This window comes from Rutidosis leptorrhynchoides, chromosome 3, assembly GCF_046630445.1.
Source record: "Rutidosis leptorrhynchoides isolate AG116_Rl617_1_P2 chromosome 3, CSIRO_AGI_Rlap_v1, whole genome shotgun sequence".
NCBI classification, from domain to species: domain Eukaryota; kingdom Viridiplantae; phylum Streptophyta; class Magnoliopsida; order Asterales; family Asteraceae; genus Rutidosis; species Rutidosis leptorrhynchoides.
Genome location: NC_092335.1, coordinates 596,020,810 through 596,041,882, shown reverse-complemented (window position 1 = coordinate 596,041,882; position 21,073 = coordinate 596,020,810). Strand labels below are relative to the sequence as shown.

The 21,073-nt window shown below is 34.4% G+C and overlaps 1 protein-coding gene across 1 annotated transcript; it reads right to left on the bottom strand.

Moving 5' to 3' along the window:
* Positions 1-2,407: 2,407 nt before the first annotated feature.
* Positions 2,408-5,931, bottom strand: LOC139898787 (transcription factor bHLH143-like). The gene is made up of 4 exons (XM_071881560.1): positions 5,808-5,931; positions 4,730-5,176; positions 4,475-4,619; positions 2,408-3,930 (listed from the first exon to the last, which is right to left on the bottom strand). Exon 4 carries the CDS (start codon positions 3,911-3,913, stop codon positions 2,900-2,902), a length of 1,014 nt encoding a protein of 337 aa, XP_071737661.1. The 5' UTR covers positions 3,914-3,930; positions 4,475-4,619; positions 4,730-5,176; positions 5,808-5,931; the 3' UTR covers positions 2,408-2,899.
* Between the last annotated feature and the right edge of the window lie 15,142 nt (positions 5,932-21,073).

Genomic DNA, 21,073 nt, shown 5'->3' with positions numbered 1-21,073 from the left:
AACAAGGTTCATATTTTTTTTTGATTTGTTTTTTCTCTTGTCCCTCAGCTTGTATTCCTGTATGTTTTTTCCCTCATGGAATCTTTATTTTTATTTTTAATAATATTGCTTTGCCTTTCAAAAAAAAAAAAAAAAAAAAAAAAGTTCATATTAGTAGGAAACTTGAGCAGTGAAATGATCAATTTGTCCAACCTAATAAAGTAAGAGAGACCCACCGTCGATGATTGTCCTTTGAATTTGTACCAAAAAGAAAGAAACTTGAAGTGAGTTTTGGGTCCATCAAAACAAGGCATGCGAGCTTGCCAACTTCATGGGCCCCACATCGTTTTCAACTAAAAATCAAAAGTTTCTTTCTTTCTTGCTTCAATTTTCATCCATCCATTCACACACAAAGCATAAATACACATACCTTTTCAATTTCTACCCTCCTTTTTTCACATAAATAAAATGGTCAATTTCTTTCTAGTCATGTACTTTGTGTAGTAAATGTTATCCATTTTGGAATAAAGGTGTTCCTTGTGCAATGTTCTAGCCTTCTGGGCCTGAACAATTTTTGTATTATATCAGCTTGTACATCATGCAGTGGAATTATACAATTCATAAGTATGATGGGTGGCAATTTGGGTTGGGTTGAGTTTACCCGAGTTCTCAATCACGCGGGTCTGCAGTGGCGATTTCGGGATCAAAAATTAATGGGGTCCTCGATTTTTTTTTTTTCAGTACCAACGATATTTATAAATGCTATTTTAGTGGTTGTTTACCTTCAAAAACTACAAACTCGAAAAATATATGGGGTTCGAGTAGTTTTATTTAGTGGTGTACTATACAATTTAAAAGAAAAACTAGAAACCCTAAAAATATATGGGGTCCTACAATTAAATTTAGTGGTGTCATCTAAAATTTAAAGAGTATTTTTTAGTAAAAATTTTCGAACTAGTGGTGTCCCGTAACCCGACGTGTCCCGTAACCCCACAGAGTACAACGTAGAGTCGCCACTGCGGGTCAGAACTAGTCAACCCAAACCTAAACCTGACCTCACTTTTAATCAAGTTGATTATCTTAGCCTAGCTCAAAACCTATTAACCCTGATTCGACCCATGTAACTCATTACTCTAATTTGCTAGCACGTTTTGGAATCAAGTCAATTTTGGATTACATGGGTCGATATCTAAATCTATAATTCATCAATTAATAATAAGCATAAATAGATTTAATCGAGAGGGAAACACTTTTTTGGTGGGAAAGTAACTTTTTTTTTTTTGTTTTTTTCAATTTTTTTTTTCATGCATCAAGATCACATGAAAATATATGAACATTTAAAAAAGACACTTTGTGATGAATGTTATTATTTTAGCGGTAAAACGCTCGAAGAAAAAAAAATGAAAACATTCAATGCATTGAATATTTTGATTCTGAATTTTTTTTTTAAGGGGTTAGAAATTAAAGTTTAGAAATTAGGGGGTTAAAAATTAGGGTTTAGCTATTATGGTTTAGAAATTAGGATTTTGGGTTTATAAATTAGGGTTTAGGGTTTAGAAATTATGGTTTAGATTGAATATTTTAACACGAACGGTTTAGAGTTTAGGGTTTTGGGTTTAAACTCTCCCTAAACCCAAAACACTAAAACCTAAACCTTAAACTCTAAATCGGGCTAAATTTCGAAAAAAACACTTCACAAAGATGAAAACAAAACGATGCAAATAAACTCAGAATCAAAACATTCGATGCATTGAATGTTTTCATTTTATTCTTCGAGAGTTTTTCCGCTAAAATAATAACATTTATCACAAAATGTATTTTTTAAATGTTCATATTTTCACCTAAAATGCCTGAAAAAGAAAATCAAAAAAAAAGAAATGTACTTCTCCCACTCTCTCCGAAAAAATGTTTCCATCTTGATTATGACACACCATAAGCATAAAAATCCATTATATTCAAGCATACAAACATCATTAAAACTTTGACATTAAAATATTTAACTACTTTTAAGATTTGTTCTGATTGTGAGGTCAAACCCGAAAACTCATTGACTAACACAAACCCGCCCCGAAAAATAGCAAGTAGGCGGGTTTCAAGCTCGCGGGTCAAAACTCCTAACCCAAACATGCCTATTTTCAAGGAAAATTTGTTTCTTGTATAAAATTGTCAGAGCACAAGACTGACCATAACCATTTAGACACCCATGAAGGCTCTCAGTCAATCATCTAAGTAATTATTTTCAGTTTGTACCTCACGCAGTACAAGTTGTACATTACTCAGAGATCTGGTAATAAGGACTGCTTTTCTTTAAACCTTTATACACCCATGAAGAATCACTATCATTACCAATAATTCAATTATTACACATGCTTTGAATTAGTCTTTAACCTTTATTTTCTTCCATGAAGTTTCATTAAGAATCCAAAAAAAAAAGCAACTTGAAAAATAGATTAATAGTAACAAACTTCCAATTCAGAGTCTTTTAATTCCAATAGCAAAGTACCAAATTACACCTTCACACAAACTTAAAAAAAGTAAAAAAATAAATAATACGGAGTAATTATCATATTATACAGTAGTAGCTTTCAACATCTTCCTTCTCTTGTAAACCTCCAAGAAGCACTTTTTACACCAAATGAAAGACAATGATTTTGCAAGGACTTGTGCTTTACGCATTAAAACTTGTACATTTCTGAAGATTTTACCAATTCAAGCCTAATCTTACCTTACCATCCATGAATGGCTTTGATGGTCATCAAACTTACCTTTAACATAAGCTTTTAAATTTCAATCTTAAAGTTACCATATTCCTTTTCCACACAAATAACAAACATAATACACTAACCATATCAGAACCATAACACTTCACTATAGCAACACGGTCTCCAAAGAAAAAGATTCGAACTTTCTTTATGGTTTTCTAAAGCGAATCGAGCCCCATCGCTTTCGCTTTCACCTTCAAAATTCTCAAGTAACTGATGGCATCGTCGATAATCATCACCGCATCCTTGCCACTTTTTCCACCAGGAATCAAATCCTCAAGAATACTGATAGTTTCTTTCACTTTCTCTTTTCTTGCTCGTAAACTATCCGATTCTATTTCCGGGAATCCATTTCCCGCTCGGGAATCATTCCCATTCCCATTCCCATTCCCATTCCCATTCCCATTCCCATTCCCATTCCCGCAGCAACTGAATTCCTCTTCACTGGAGCAATAAACGCCCGATTTTCCTGAACTCGCAGTGTCCTCAAGTGAAACTACATCATACTTTCCAGATTCAAGTTTATGACGTTTATGACAACTATTTGAACTAGCTACTTCTTCGAGATCATTCTCATTACACCATTCATATTTATGAGACCCCATCATCGTACTAGGGGAATGTGCGGTACTTTGTTCTTCCTCATCCTCGGAATAATCAAACTCATCATCATCCGAATATAGCAACGCTTCAAGCTCTTCGGTATCCTCATGCATTTCGCTTATCTCATTGTTTCCATCGTCAACAAATGTGTTACGAAAACGAGTATCCACGTGTTTTTCTATCATTGAATTTTCGTTTTTCAAGTTGAAGGTAAGATGAGGTTTTGGGAGGTGGAACTGGGTTGGGGTTGAAGTATAAATCAATGTTGTTCGATCGTGCGACTGATCGAACACGAGAAATTTCTTTTGAGCCTCGTGTGTTGTTCGAGGTTCAAGAAATTGTTGTTTCGGAATCGAGTTGACCACAGGGGTCAAACCTTTGAACCAACCACGCGATGCTTGTGGGTTGGTTGCTGCAAATGTAAACGGAAGGTTTCCATTAGTCAAATTGGGTGAAACCGTATTCCCCAAAGATGGACCGTTGAGTCGGTGCTGGAAACCAAAAGGAGCACTCGACAGCCTTGGATCGATTTGTTGGTTTTGAAACCAGGATTCAAAACCTTTATCCATTCAAACAGAACTATCACCTGCAAATAATACAAAATGAATAAGCATATGAATATGAATATTAGACGCGACAAAACATGTGTCGAGATGATCATAACCCTTTTCGGTATAAATTATATTCTTGTTAGATGATTACAAACACTAAATTATTTAATTAAAAATGATGTACATGGTTTAATCTACTTTTTGTTCATACAAGATAATACAATAAAAGTATAAAATACATATTCTAACTCTTATTCATATGCTTATTCATTTTACAAACACTAAATTGTAATACAATAAAAGTATAAACTACAAGACAATAAAAGTATAAAATACAAGATAATACAATAAAAGTATAAAATGATTACAAACACTAAATTGTTTTGTCGCGTCTAATATTCATATGCTAATTCATTTTGTAGATTATAGGGGAATTTTTAACCCGTTAGACCCATTTGACCCATTTCTTATTTAGCTCAAATATCTACTACACATCCCAATTTTGCCACCTCTAATCAACAAGATAATACAATAAAAGTATAAAATACATATTCTAACTCTCTAAATCAAGAAACTTACCAGTAGATCAACAATGTGCAAGGCAAAAACTTCAAAGATTTCTGAGTAACTCTAAAATAGACGAAAACAAAATATTCCAGCTTGATCGCGAAAAAAGAAAAACAGACTACGTTACGGGCTTAAGCAAAAGTCGAAAATACTCGGCCTGCATAAAAAAAAAAAACCGAATATTTAATTTAGATTGAAACATCAGCTATAACTGAAACAAAATACAGTAAGATTTATAATAACTAACTATTAGTTACATCAACTAACCTGACAATCTTGAAGAGGTTGAAAACAAGCAATAACTTTGACAACTATGGTGGTACTCCCATTAACTCCATTTTCATGTTTCAATTCCCTGAATCTTGTTTGTCCAGCTGATTGACACACCATAACTACTACTACTAAACTTTTTTTTATATGAATTAGTATAGCTACCACTAAAAGGAGATATTAAAGAGCTTAAAACGCGAAAAGATTGAAACTTTGATCAAGATTCAACTAATCCAACGGCAGTAACAAGGGATGACAACAAAAAGATTAGTACCCATGGATAAAAATGAATGATTTTAGAAGTGAGTATATAATAAGGGTATTTTGGTAATTTCACAAGGGTTTTGACTTTATAGAATCACTCGGCAGTAGAGGTTGAGGGAGATGACTTTCCGATAAACGTCTACTGATAAGCTACACCACCGCATGCTTTTTTAACCACAACTGTCAATTAAATAAATAACAAGAAAACATAATTAGAATTAAATATTAATATTTAATACGGAGTATTTTGGATTAAAACAGTGGCCTATGAAATGAAAAAGGTATCAGCTACTCATATACTAGTAACACATAATTACTAATTAGTGTAATTGATAATTTATAATAACATATAATTTCTATTTCTATTAAAAATCAAATCTTTTGAAAATTTTGAAATTACAAGATAGCAAATATGATACCACATAATAAAATACAAGAATTGAAATAATTGATACCCCCTAATCTCAAGCTAATTAATCTTAAACTCTGAAACCCAAATCTCAATTTATTTTATAAACCCATATACCAGTACCGGAGTAACTAATAAATTGAAAGAATTAAAGTAAACAATTACATTCAAAAGAAAGAAAAAGAAAAAAAAAACAATATTTATAAAGCTTACTACATTACAAGCAAAAAAAGTAAATTAAAGATGTAATACTGCATCTAAACTAACACCAACTTTACAATCTTATAATTATATAAACCCAGAAACCAAACAGAGAATTGCACCATATCATAAACTAAGCATGAAGAACAAAATATAAAAATAATAAATAAATAAAAATAGATTAGCCTAAAAAGTTTTTACCTTTGCAAACAACTTTGAAAACCCAAATCCCAAATCCAAGAATCTTGAAAACCCAGAAACAAAATCTGCAGGGGTGAATCACGGGTGTGTGTGAAAGAAAGAGAAAGAGTAGTAAAAAATATAGTCAAAAGATGAAGTGAGGGTGAAAAGAGAGAGAGACCAGCTATATAGACATAAATGAATGTACCTGACCCCCCGCGCGTGCGAATACAAACAACGTGTATGTGTGGTTTTTGGTACGTGCGAATCGCATGCTTCAGTGGGTGTGTAATTTAGTGATTAATCATGTATTGTGTTCATGTTATGGACCCTGGTTTTCTGTTGGAGGTAGACCCCATTATTTTTATTCAATTTTATTTTATATTTACGACTTTCTTTATATATTGTAATATTTTCTAGAAATAAATTTAAAAATATAACTTAAATATAACCAAAGAGATTACAAATTTACAATACAAACCTAATTATATTTGAATAAATTATAGTTACTCCGTCCTATCAAAGTGTTCGGTTTTACTTTCAACGGTCCCTATGTTTCAATTTTAACTGTAAATATCTTTTTTCTAGTTACTCCTTACTCCGTATATAATATTAGATGAAAATATATAGTGTTTTAAATTTGGCTCTATTAATCGAGTCAAAAGCAAACCTCAAATTTACTGGCGACTTGACTGTCGCTTAGAGCATAAATTAAACTTCAGACATGTTTAAAACCTATGAAAATTTGATTCTACCATTTTCAAGACGTCTCACACTTTTTTAAACCTACTTATTGGTCGGAAGTCCATTCGGAAGCAATCTCTTTATCCATCGAACATTGAGAGAGAGGACTTTCTCTACTCTTGAAGTGTTTCACTCTAAGTAGTGCAATGACTACTCTTTATTCTAAAATAAGGGAAAGATTGTCTACATCTTATCTCTCAATACTCGACATATGTAGGATTGAGTTTTATTGTTGTTGTATTGTGTTTTAAATGTATTTTCATTAGTATATCAAGTATTATAAAACTCAAACAAAAAAATTTAACGTCAAATTTTTAAAAAATATTTAACCCCCTAAGAGTACACCTGGCAAGTGCGTAAGTTTACGAAGTATTAAACACCCATTGAATGCTAGCGCGACTAGCCCGAGTGGAGATGTCAAACCCTATGGATCCATATTTAAGATTCGCGTCTACCGGTTCATAAACCAATAGTTAAACGTCACCTAGCTAAGGGGAATCTTTGTGCCGTTATGTCACCCACACATATATAAAGTTTAAGTACTCGTGTCTAGTATGTAAAAACATAAAAAGCGCATGTATTCTCAGTCCTAAAAATAGTTAAAGTAAAAAGGGAACTATAACTCACAGTGAATGTGCGGTGAAAGTCGTTATGAAAAGTATGCAAGTAGTAAGTTGGTCCGAAAGGTCCTCAACCTAAGTCAAAGGTTACTAGGTCAGTAAATTGTCCCCAAAAGTTTAAAAGTAAATAAGTTAAGTCTTAAGTATCATCACCATCATCATTCGTAAAAGATAAAGTAAGTTTTCAACAAGAATAGAGATCGAAACAATAGGCTGACTTCGGACAGCTGCTACGACCTCTATACAAACTGAAATGACGTGCGGCCAGTGGCCAAGGCTCCGTTTGTGAGTCCTCTTACCACTATCAAATATTCAGATCCTAACTCGATGTCGTTTGACCGTGGTGACAGTTCAATCGCTAGTAGGTCAGAAATTTCAGCACGTCGTTACGAAGGCGTAGTGACTTTCAGAAGGCTATAAATCCTAAACCGTATATCGGATTTAGGCGAGTCATAAACGAAAAGTCATCTACTCGAACCGAACTATCTGAAAATCAACTTTCCATAAGTTCCAGGAGTCTGATCAGACCCCAAAAAACAGAAATAAGTGCTCCGGTGGGTTTCTTGGTGCTTGATGCTCATCACGGTTCTCATCCTTGATGCGTATAAGCTTCAAGTGTACAACTCTTTGATGTTTTAGCATCATTATGACTAAGTTTTAACCATCAACACACAACTAAAAGTAAAAGCTAACTTTTTACAAGTTTTGAACATCAAGGTTGTCTCTTTATTGTATAAACACAATAAAGCTTCAACCTTTGTCCTTTTGATACAAGTTTATGCATCTTCATCATATGAGATGATGATGACTTGATTTTTATCACCATAAAAATCATAAAAAGGTTCCAAGTAAGTGAGATCTACAATAATAACTTAGATCTCAAGTGTTAAGAAACCCTAAGCTAGAAAGTTTGGATCTTTAATGTTCTTGAAGATCCTTAAAGCAAAAAGCTAGATCTACAAGTTACATGAAGATCATAAACACAAGTTTTGATCTTTTAACAGAATAAAGAGATCATAAGCTAGAAAACTTAGATCCAACAAAAGTAATGAAGATTCAAAGCTAGAAATCTTGAATCTTTTATGTTCTTGAAGGATTCAAATCAAAGTTTAAATCTACAAGATATAACAAGATCAAAAAGCTAAAAAGCTTGATTTTAAGATGATGATGATGTCATGATGATGAAGAGAAGAAGAAGAAGAAGAAGGAAAATTTAAAAATTACAATTTTTAGTGTGAGAAAGACTAGAGAGAAAATTAGAGAGCAAGTGTGTGTAAAATGAGAATGAAATCAAGTTTGAAATGGGTGAAATAAGCTTGTAACGTCCCGACTTCGTTATCTCAAAAACACACTAAAAAAAAATTCTGAAGTAGTACATCTGGACGGCGTCCAGCAAAGAAGACCTGGACGGCGTCCAAATGAACTAAAGTTTGCTGTCTCCGGGGTCCAACTTACATGAGCGGAAAACCCGCTTCCCGACACTTTTAAACGAAAACCTTTTCACAACATGACATATTAAGTAAAAATAGTATATTTCCACAATAAAAACAAGTTTTACTACACCGGACCCACAACGACCCGTCTTACAATAACATAGCGATTTTGACCCATTTATATCTTTAGACGGATTAGGACTCTACAACCCAACCCGATACCAAGAGCATAATCCCGGGGGCTACCAATCCCTCAAACCGCATTCATATATCCAAAGCTACCCCATCGAGCCCAAGCGCTCCTAAGCATCTAGTCTAACAACTAGTTAGCTTCGTAACACAATACCTGTAAAAAGGTAAACAACGAGAGGGGTAAGCATAAAGTTTAGTGAATGCAATAATTATACATATACATATATAATGTACCTACTTGCATACACTTACTCACATACCGCATACATGCTAGCAATATAATTAGCAAACCATCTCAAGTATAAAGTTAATAACCTCCAATACCGCAAGCTAGCATAACCAATAGCATATACTCAAACAATATAATATAATATGCTAAACAATCAACAAACACAATAGGGTTAACCATAAACGCTATGGTGCTACCGGCTCGTGGTTCACACCATACATAATGCTATGACGCTACCGGCTCTTTGGTTCACGCCACTACGCATTTGAGTCATACTCATTTATAGTGTTACCGGCTCGTGGTTCACACTTTGGCGCTACCGGCTCGTAGTTCACGCCTCATTTTATAGTGCTACCGGCTCGTGGTTCACACTTTGATGCTACCGGCTCGTGGTTCACATCATGTTTATAGTGCTACCGGCTCGTGGTTCACACTTTGATGCTACCGGCTCGTGGTTCACATCATGTTTATAGTGCTACAGGCTCGTAGTTCACACTTTGATGCTACCGTCTCGTGATTCACATCATGTTTATAGTGCTACCGGCTCGTGGTTCACACTTTGACACTCGTCACATACATGTTATGGCACTACCGGCTCGATGGTTCATACCATAACATTCACAAATAAATACACTATATACATACATGCATAATTATTCCACTCACCTCGAAACGCCCGCACAAATCATGTATGTAAATCGCCTCCAAACGCAACCGAGCAAACCTTTGACCTATAATACGCATATAGATATACAAACCATCAACATACATTCTCTATGAGAGAATTTAACTCCAACACCCTTAACCAAGTGTTTCTACTTATCTTCACAAACCACCCATTTAGACACCTAAAGTGGACTTCACCAATTACCACTACGGGTGGTAATTCCGACCCATTCAAATTTATCCATTTTGACATAAGTCTCAAAAACGCCCAAAATCACTAACGGCTAATGATTATATTCCCAAAACAGCAAATACCACCTAAATCAAGTATTTACATACTTGATTCGCCAATTCTTGACTCAAAACATAATTCGACACAAATCAAGGTCAATACCCATTTTGACTAGTACACAAGTTCTTATGAACATCTATACACTAACAAATTTATGATTTAGTGATTATACCCAAAACCATGACCAAATTCATCATCAAACCCTAACCCGCCAATAACGGGTCAAAACCCATCTACTAACCACAACAAACCCATTTCACAACTATTCAAGGGTTTCTAACAAAATCAAGCTCAAACCCTAATTTGAATATCAAAATCAAATAAAGAAAAATCGGAGTTAGGACTTACCACCACTACCAAAACCTAGTGATAATGCTAAAAACGAACATATATTTCATAGCATTATTCCTCAAGAAAGACAAGCTTTTAGTTGCAATTGTTCTATTTACAAGTGATATTCGTTTAAATAATAAAAAGGTGAAGACAAAAGATAGATTCGACGAATTGAAGAAGCAAACGACCAAAAAGCTCAAAAGTACAAAATACAATCCAAGTGGTTCAATTTATTGATGAGAAACGTCTCAAAATGACAAGAGTACAAGTTACAAAACGCAAAGTACAAGATATTAAATTGTACGCAAGGACGTTCGAAAATCCGGAACCGGGACATGAGTCAACTCTCAACGCTCGACGCAACGGACTAAAAATTACAAGTGAACTATGTATATAAATATAATATAATATATAATTAATTATATAAATTATATATATATTATATTTATATAAAAATCCATCGGCAAGAAAGCAGCCAAAATGGAGTGAGCTGGAATTTCAAACTCCGCGACTCGCAGAGTTTGAAGAGCAAAAATGCCGCGAGTCGCGGAGCTCCCCTGGACTCAAATCCCTATAAAAGCAAACGAATTCTGATCATTTTTATCATCAAAAAATTCAATCTCTCTCTATATATGTATACGTAAATATTTATATTTATATTTTAATTTTAAATCCTAATAATAAGGGTATGTTAGCGAATGTTGTAAGGGTGTAAGTCGAAATTCTGTCCGTGTAACGCTACGCTATTTTTAATCATTGTAAGTTATGTTTATATTATTTTCATTAATGTCTCGTAGCTAAGTTATTATTATGCTTATTTAATACCGAAGTAATCATGATGTTGGGCTAATTACTAAAATTGGGTAATTGGGCTTTGTACCATAATTGGAGTTTGGATAAAAGAACGACACTTGTGGAAATTAGACTATGGGCTATTAATGGATTTTATATTAACTAAACAATACCTTGTTAATTTAATATACAAACTTATAATTCGACGTATTTATATATTACCACATACGCTTGACTGGGTACGGTGGGCGGGATACCTATAAATACCAATAATTATACATTTTACCGGACACGGAACTGGATTAATAGTTAATAGACTTGTTGAAACAGGGGTGAATTACATTCAAGGGTAATTGGTGTAATTGTTAACAAAGTAGTAAAACCTTGGTTTACACGCAGTCGATAACCTGGTGTATTCATTAAACAAAGTATTAAAACCTTGTTACAATTCGAATCCCCAATTAGTTGGAATATTTGACTTCGGGAATAAGAATAATTTGACGAAGGCTTTCGCTCTTTATATTTATGACTGATGGACTATTATGGACAAATCCGTATGGACATATTAAATAATCCAGGACAAAGAACAATTAACCCATGGGCATAAAACTAAAATCAACACGTCAAACATCATGATTATGGAAGTTTAAATAAGCATAATTTTTTTATTTCATATTTAATTTCCTTTATTTTATATTTAATTGCACTTCTAATTATCGCACTTTTTATTGTTATTGTATTTAATTGCACTTTTAATTATCGTACTTTTTAATTATCGCAATTTTATTGCACTTTTATTTATCGAAATTTCATTATTGTTATTTACTTTATGCTTTAAATTAAGTCTTTTATTTATTTAATATTTTACATTTTGTTTTAACTGCGACTTAAAGTTTTAAAATCGACAAACCGGTCATTAAACGGTAAAAACCCCCCTTTATAATAATAATATTACTTATATATATATTTGTATTTTTATAAATTTAAACTAATATAGCGTTAAGCTTTGATTAAAAGATTTTCCCTGTGGAACGAACCGGACTTACTAAAAACTACACTACTGTACGATTAGGTACACTGCCTATAAGTGTTGTAGCAAGGTTTAAGTATATCCATTCAATAAATAAATAAATATCTTGTGTAAAATTGTATCGTATTTAATAGTATTTCCTAGTAAAATTTAAGCTATTTTATATACACCTCGCATAACTATCACCTAGCTAAGAACGCAAGGAACAACTTTAACACTCGACCCTTCACCCGATTCAAGCTTCTTCTTCTCCAATCGAAGCTTTCTCTCTCTAAAACTCACCCTCTCTCTCTAAATAAGATGGGAGTGTTTGTGTGGGTGAAAATGGGGCTTGAAAGAGCCTTGGATCAGTTTTGATGCTCCCAAACCGATCCCAAAGTGAAAAGACCAAAACACCCCAAAATATACCCTTTAAAAACATTAAAATATCACAGATGGCCCGTCAGGCCATTTGGACGGCGTCCAAAATGGCCGGACGGCGTCCAAAACAACTGAGACTGAAACTGAATCTTGTTTTGGTCGTAACTTTCAAACCGTAACTCCGTTTTCGATGTATCAAATATCGTTGGAAACGTAATGAGATTTACTATCCAATGGTAAGGTTTTGGAATATCAACTCAAACTTTATTTGGGATCCAAATATACGCTTACACGCCTCGTAATTCGAATAACGTCCAAAATAACGCGTAACTGAAAAACGGTGTGTTACACTTGATATATATAGTGGTGGAGGGTGCTAGGTGGACGGTTTTGGGGAGGGGACAAGGGGACAACTTTTTTCTTTTTGCTTAGTGGTGGTCTAAAGGTGGCGCTTATTGTTGGGATCCCATGCAATATGTGTAGTAATGGTTAACAAAATGCTAGTATGTTGGCTCATATTAATGGGTTTTTATCCTACATCTTAATGGATCATAAATCCATTAAAGTTGGGCTAATTTAATGGTCCTTTAACTAGAGTAGGGTGAGCTTAAGTCCATTAAGGTAAAAAGTCCAATAAGACTAACTAGTGTGCATTAGTAAATTACTAAGCATAATTAAGCAACCAATAAGTCAAGTAATTGTCATTAGAAAATAACAATTAGTATTACGTAGTCATATTATTCCAATTATGACAAAAGTTAAACGTGTACAAAGTACGTAGCTCGTTCAAAATGACAAGTGACACTAACGGTCGTAAAAGCATTCGAGGATCAAGTTAAGTGATTACGCACTTAATAACACGCTGTAAGATATTAACGAAAGTAATTAATCATGAATAAAGATCCCAGAGCATAAACTAGCTTAGTATGCACATATACGCGGATTCGTGAAAGTATAGAGCACAAAAATATAAGTCAAAGCTGACAGGTAGTAACTTTGATGTCTGGATAGTGTTAGCCACGGTTTTTACTAACCCCTTAATTTTAGAAGGAGACCATAGGCATAAAGAACCCGATATTTAAGAAACGTTTCATTTGAATAAATGAATTAAAATTTTAGCTGAGAGTAAAGGCAAATTTATTAACTTAATTATATACATACATATATGATTTTATAAATCGCATAAGTGACAGAAATTTTTTATTAACTTCATTTGTCCATAAATCTTGTGAGGACCGCACAAATAAACAACGTGTAAAAATCTTAATAAACATAGTTTTTCGTATTTCAGAGGTTACGAGTTGAAAAAGATCGAGTGAAAAATATTTGAATCATCGGGTGACATGTTACTAGGTAATGAAAACTAATGGATTAAATGTAATTTTGATAATTATCAGGACATAAGTCTTTGGGCCAAAAATGTTCGCATGCGAAGCCGTTGCTAAAAGTGATGTATGAAGGATAGAGCATGAGGACAAGAAGTTAATCGCTTCTTGACTTTGCAAAATGCCAAACAGGTTATGACTAATATTAAAGTCGGAATACTGATGGTGTTAATATTACTAAATGAGAATCCCCTGGAATAAGTCAGGACTTAGAGTTATGTAAGAAAGAGCATCGTTCCAACATTTGTGGCAAATAAGATCCCTGAGGCAATGCAATAATTTTGAATGGTTTAAGTGTTAGTTGATGCTCGAAGGCTCTGCATGACGTGGTAGTAAGTGCCTTTATCACACACATGAATCTCTCGGTTTTGACGATTGTGAAGTCTTCATGATGACTGGGATACGAATAACACGAAAAATTTTATATAACAAGCAACGAAAATTTTATAGAAATCGTTTAAGGTGACAATGTAAGAAAAGAAACGAAGTTCTTAGTAAACTAGAGTTATGTACAACATGTACTATTCTAATTAAAATATCCTTTGAATAAAAGAATTGATTTGTAAAAGTGAAAGTAAAATTTCATATGTAGTAGTCAAAAATAAGTAATTATTTACTTTATTATATATAACATATATGATTTCTAAAATTTGTACGAATGGCAAAAAATAAATTTATTTTTATAAAACTTTGAGAGGATCACACAGTAAAATAGTGTGTGTAAAATTTTGGCAAACAAAATTTTCATATTTCGGAGGTTACAAGTTAGAAAAAGATTGATGAGGATCGAGTAAAAGATTTTTGAAAACTTCGGGTGATATTTGAGCAACAATGTCGCGAGGTAATGAAAACTATTGAATTTAAATGTGGTTGATGACTATTAGTAGGGCATAAGTCCTTTGACCAAAAAAAAAAATGCTTAAGTGTGAAGCTGTTGCTTATAAGTAAGATACGGATGGGAGAGTATGAGGATGAGAATTAACCCCCCATTGATTTTGAAAATTTTTGAACTGGTATGACTAATATCGAAGTAAGAAGGATGAGGGTGTGATTATTATCGAATAAGAAATCTCTCAGAATAAGTTAGGATTTAGAGTCGCGTAAGAATGAGTATCAAATAAGATTCTTAGGTAGTCTTTATTATAGGATTTGAATTGCTGAAGTGACAGGATACAAGTTCCTTTGTGTATCGTTGTGCAAGTTTGTCCATTGTATCGGTTTCTTTCATAGTTAGAAAGTGAGCAGATTTGGTGAGGCGGTCAACGATAACCCAGATAGTGTCATAACCGCCTACCGTTTTCGGTAGCTTCGTGATGAAATCCATTGTTATTCCTTCCCATTTTCATCGTGGGATTTTGGGTTGTTGAAGTAACCCAGATGGCTTTTGGCTCGCCATTCTCGTGAGGTATACGAATAATCTTCTCACTATAAATAACTTTCGCTTTCATCCTTGAAAACCAGTCCGTTCCAACAATTTCATCAAAGCTTCCTAACTTGATGAGTATTAGGTTAATCCTAAAGTCCATTCCAACTATTGCATCAAGCTTCCCAAATTGATGGGTGTTAGGTTAATCTTAAGGCTCATTCCAACCAAATCTTATTATACTACCTTGAAAAATTCTATCAATCTTCTCAAATAACATCTGCTTATGCGTAGGTAACTAATCCTTTACACTACTACTTTAAAACTTCCAAGTTTTGTTGACATGAGGTCATCTCTAAATAACCCACCTGTTAATATTAAGGTACTACCTTAAATTATTCCTCTATCTCTGCCAGCTTACCATTAGCTTGTCATATAGAATACTTAACTCTCATGGTTGTTAATGGCTTATTAGTCATAACACTAGGGTCCTTAGATATAAGGTTTCTATCACTATAGTATTAAACAACTTAGAGACAATAAAACGTTGTGACGAATCGTACCCTAACTATAATCAGGATCCATGCGAGTCTCCATAGATGAGATAACGATTTCTCTACCTCAAGTAAGTCCAAAGTTTTTCCTATTTGAGAACTTTTTCCTTAAGTGTCCAGGGTGTCTATCTATAACAAATTTTCGGGTTATCAATTCTGCAATCAAAGCCCTTCTTGTATGGTATCTGGGCTATGTGGTTATTCTTTCCCTACCTCTAACAGACCATAATGCGTATACTCAAGTGGTTCCTACTAAAATTTTCTTTGAATCACTTCATATTCCTTACGTAGTAACATTGGAACTTCTGCATGATTTACTTCAATATAATCACGCTGGCCTGGCGTCATTATTTTGTACTAAATCGTACGTTCATTCCAATATCACTCCATATGGTCAATGTAACGTGATCACTTTAAGTTCTACTCAATTTCATCTAACGGTGCTTTATCTATGCTATCTCAAAACAAAATCTACATAATTAATCTCAAGGTTTCTCGGTGTGGGTGCATAGGTTTCGTAGGTCATGCATCAATGCCTAAATGTCCCGAAATTTTCTTCAAAATGTTCGGGTTCAGGTAATGTCGTTAGGTTCCTTCCTAGAAATTCCATCTGGGTCTCGTGTCGAGTTTTATGTATAGCAAGTAGTAATACGATATGTCTTGAGGCGACTCCTAAGTCTTTGGGTATGGCTGAGCATCAGTAGGAGACACTCTGACCTTGTGAAAGGAGATGCCTTCTCGACTTCTCCAATGCCTAAGAGTGTTAGGGACCTAAGTCCAGAAGCGTCATTAGATCGTCGAGCAGTGGTAAAAGATGAAAGAGATAAGTGACGGTCATGAAAGCGTATGGGATATGGGTTAACTGAACAACCTTCTAATGTTCATACATTGTACGTGGCTAATTAGGGTACGGTTACTCAGACAAGTCCTCAACCTTAGTGGGCGTGTAATCCGAGGGGTACTCTTCCTAGATTACGTGAAGTAATGTTTCGATCTATGGGACGGTGGAACGGTAGTAACAGGTGGATTACATTACTAGTTCTTAGGGTTAGACGAGTGGGAAAAGGGTTCAGAAAAACATCTGAACTAGGAAAGATAAATTCTCCAAGTCGGTACAGCGAATTGCAGACATGTAGCAAGAACGTAATCAGGCATAATAACTACAGCAGCCTAGATTGTCTACAGCAGTACATAGCATGGCAATAATAACAGTATCAAACAGAAGTATCATGCAAAAAGCAGATAGTAGTATGCAGTAGCGAGAATAAGCAGTAGCATATAGCAAGATCATATAGCAGTAAAAGTAAGCAGTAGCATGCAACAGTTCTGCAGAAACAAGTAAACGAGCAAGTTGTAGATTAGTCCTATTAGTGAATCCTACTCGATGCGGTCAAGACGCACTAATACAACCTAATTCCCTACAACCAATGCTCTGATACCAAATGTGACGCCCCGTATAAAATCAATGTGTACGGATAATCAACAACAGGTCCATTACACGGTATAATACTACATGCTGTTTTAAAACAAGTTTTGCATTCATGAAAAGGTGACATCTTTAGCAACATCAAATGTTTTACAAAGATAACGTGCTTCTACAAATAGAAAGCATTAACATAAGTACGTGACACAAAGGTCATTACAAAGCCATTGTTCAAATGTAACATAAGTTGTGAATGCAAAGTAAAAGTTCCATGATTGAGACATCTCTAAGTAATGCATCAGAAGTCTAACACAGCGAGTCTGTAACAGCAAGTCTATAACACCAAGACTATAACAGCAAGTCTAACAGCGGAAGCAACAACGTCTAAGCACATGAGAAATACATGCTTAAAAAGTCAACACGAGTGTTGGTGAGCTATAGTTTGTTTCTAATCAGTAATGTAATGTAGACCACGAGATTTCGTATTCAAAATAGTATGAAAAGTATATGCTTATCTGTGGGCACCTGGTAACTAACTTAACAAGTAATGTCACCCCCTAAAAGTACACCTGGAAAGTGCGTAAGTTTACGAAGTATTAAACACCCTTTGAATGCTAGCGCGACTAGTCCGAGTGGGGATGTCAAACCCTATGGATCCATATCTAAGATTCGCGTCTACCGGTTCATAAACCAATAGTTAAACGTTACCTAGCTAAGGGGAATCTTTGTGCCGTTATGTCACCCACACATATATAAAGTTTAAGTACTCGTGTCTAGTATGTAAAAACATAAAAAGCACGTGTATTCTCACTCCCAAAAATAGTTAAAGTAAAAAGGGAGCTATAACTCACAGTGAATGTGCGGTGAAATTCGCTATGAAAAGTATGCAAGTAGTAAGTCGGTCTAAAAGGTCCTCAACCTAAGTCAAAGGTTACTAGGTCAGTAAATTGTCCCCAAAAGTTTAAAAGTAAGTAAGTTAAGTCTTAAGTATCATCATCATCATTCGTAAAAGATAAAGTAAGTTTTCAACAAGAATAGAGATCGAAACAATAGGCTAACTTCGGACATCTGCTACGACTTCTATACAAACTGAAATGAAGCGAGGCCAGTGGCCAAGACTCTGTTTGTGAGTCCTCTTACCACTATAAAATTTTCAGATCCTAACTCGATGTCGTTTGACCGTGGTGACAGTTCAAGCGCGAGTAGGTCAGAAATTTTCAGCACGTCGTTACGAAGGCGTAGTGACTTTCGGAAGGCTATAAATCCTAAACTGTATATCGGATTTAGGCGAGTCTTAAACGAAAAGTCATCTAATCGAACCGAAATATCTGAAAATAAACTTTCCCGAAGTCCCAGGAGTCTGATCAGACCCCAAAAAACAGAAACAAGTGCTCCAGTGGGTTTCTTGGTGTTTGATGCTCATCATGGTTCTCATCCTTGATGCGTATAAGCTTCAAGTGTACAACTCTTTGATGTTTTAGCATCATTATGACCAATTTTTAACCATAAACACACAACTAAAAGTAAAAGCTAACTTTTTACAAGTTTTGAACATCAAGGTTGTCTCTTTATTGTATAAACACAATAAAGCTCCAACCTTTGTCCTTTTGATACAAGTTTATGCATCTTCATCATATGAGATGATGAAGACTTGATTTTTATCACCATAAAAATCATAAAAAGGTTTTAAGTAAGTGAGATCTACAATAATAACTTAGATCTCAAGTGTTAAGAAACCCTAAGCTAGAAAGCTTGGATCTTTACTGTTCTTGAAGATCCTTAAAGCAAAAAGCTAGATCTACAAGTTACATGAAGATCATAAACACAAGTTTTGTTCTTTTAACAAAATAAAGAGATCATAAGCTAGAAAACTTAGATCCAACAAAAGTAATGAAGATTCAAAGCTAGAAAGCTTAAATCTTTTATGTTCTTGAAGGATTCAAATCAAAGTTTGAATCTACAAGATATAACAAGATCAAAAAGATAAAAAGCTTGATCTTAAGATGATGATGATGTCGTGATGATGAAGAGAAGAAGAAGAAGGAAAATTTAAAACTTACAATTTTTAGTGTGAGAAAGACTAGAGAGAAAATTAGCGAGCAAGTGTGTGTAAAATGAGAATGAAATCAAGTTTGAAATGGGTGAAATAAGCTTGATATATATAGTGGTGGAGGGTTCTAGGTGGACGGTTTTGGGGAGGGGACAAGGGGACAACTTTTTGTTTTTTGCTTAGTGGTGGTCTAAAGGTGGTGCTTATTGTTGGGATCCCATGCAACATGTGTAGTAATGGTTAACAAAATGCTAGTATGTTAGCTCATATTAATGGGTTTTTGTCCTACATCTTAATGGATCATAAATCCATTAAAGTTGGGCTAATTTAATGGTCCACTAACTAGAGTAGGGTGGGCTTAAGTCCATTAAGGTAAAAAGTCCAATAAGACTAACTAGTGTGCATTAGTAAATTACTAAGCGTAATTAAGCAACCAATAAGTCAAGTAATTGTCATTAGAAAATAACAATTAGTATTACGTAGTCATAATATTCCAATTATGATAAAAGTTAAACGTGTACAAAGTACGTAGCTCGTTCAAAACGACAAGTGACACTAACGGTCGTAAAAGCATTCGAGGATCAAGTTAAGTGATTGCGCACTTAATAACACGCTGTAAGATATTAACGAAAGTAATTAATCATGAATAAAGATCCCAGAGCATAAACTAGCTCAGTACGCACATATACGCAGATTCGTGAAAGTATAGAGCTCAAAAATATAAGTCGAAAAAGTCGGGTCGTTACATTGGAAATGCATGAATCCAATGAAGAATGACGAAAATCAAGGAAGAACCGAAGTGAAAAGACATGAACGAACAACCAACTAAACTTTAAACGAAAAACGATTGAAATCACCCAAACATCTGAACCACGCGTTTTCAACAAATCTGTCAATTAAACACCAACCTATACCCTAAATCAAACTAAAGAAAGCATAAACTATCACTAACTCAACCCCTATAAATTACAAACTAAACTAATAAGTAGATCACCTTAACTACAACAAAGAACGCACTATAAATATCACAAAAACACCAAAATGACTCACCAGTCCAAACAACTAATTTTCCTGCCGGGGGCCTTACCGCCAGAGAAATCTCGAAACTGTCAACTTGAACCGCTAGAAAGGATGAGTCTACGAGAAATTTAATAGAACCGACAGAAGAGGTATTGTAGCATTAAGTCAAGCTAACGGTAGCGGTACGGGGGGAGAGAAACAATAGTAGGGATACAACGGTAGCAAGTAATGTTCTCATTATACAAGCGATTCGCTTACCCGTGTAGTATTATACATTCTTTGTGGGCCCTAGCGCTGCAGGCTCAAAAGGAAAGGAGAAGTTTTCGAACATAGTTTTAGAAGCTCTTTTGGTAAGTGGACTTTCTACTCTTAAACCCCCGGAGATATTAACCGCTTGAAATGATACGCCATCTTTTGTAGTATATTGTATGATTTTGTTGTCGCTTTATATGAATATCAAATTGTTTGTCATTTGGTCAAAATGGGAAGATACTGTCTCGATAATGATATGATATAAGTGTCTTGATATTGGAAGGTGTAGTTTTGGAACTATGTTGATTATCGTGTACGAGAGTAGAATTTTGTAGTTGTAGATTTGTGTTATGATGTTGTTATTTTATAAAACATTGTATGTAAGTGTTTGAAGATGTTATTATATTGTTTTGTGGAGTTTTGAAATCTGTAAATGATCTTATAAAGTTTTGGCGTCATTTTGGTCAGGTGTTAGAATGGTTAAAATGTCAAAAAGTTGAATTCAATGCAGGATTTTGGATGACAATGGATCGGATTTGGATTGGGTGA

Coding starts and splice junctions, on each gene's coding strand:
- LOC139898787 (XM_071881560.1), bottom strand. CDS start 3,913: ATGGATAAAGGTTTTGAATCCTGGTTTCAAAACCAACAAATCGATCCA.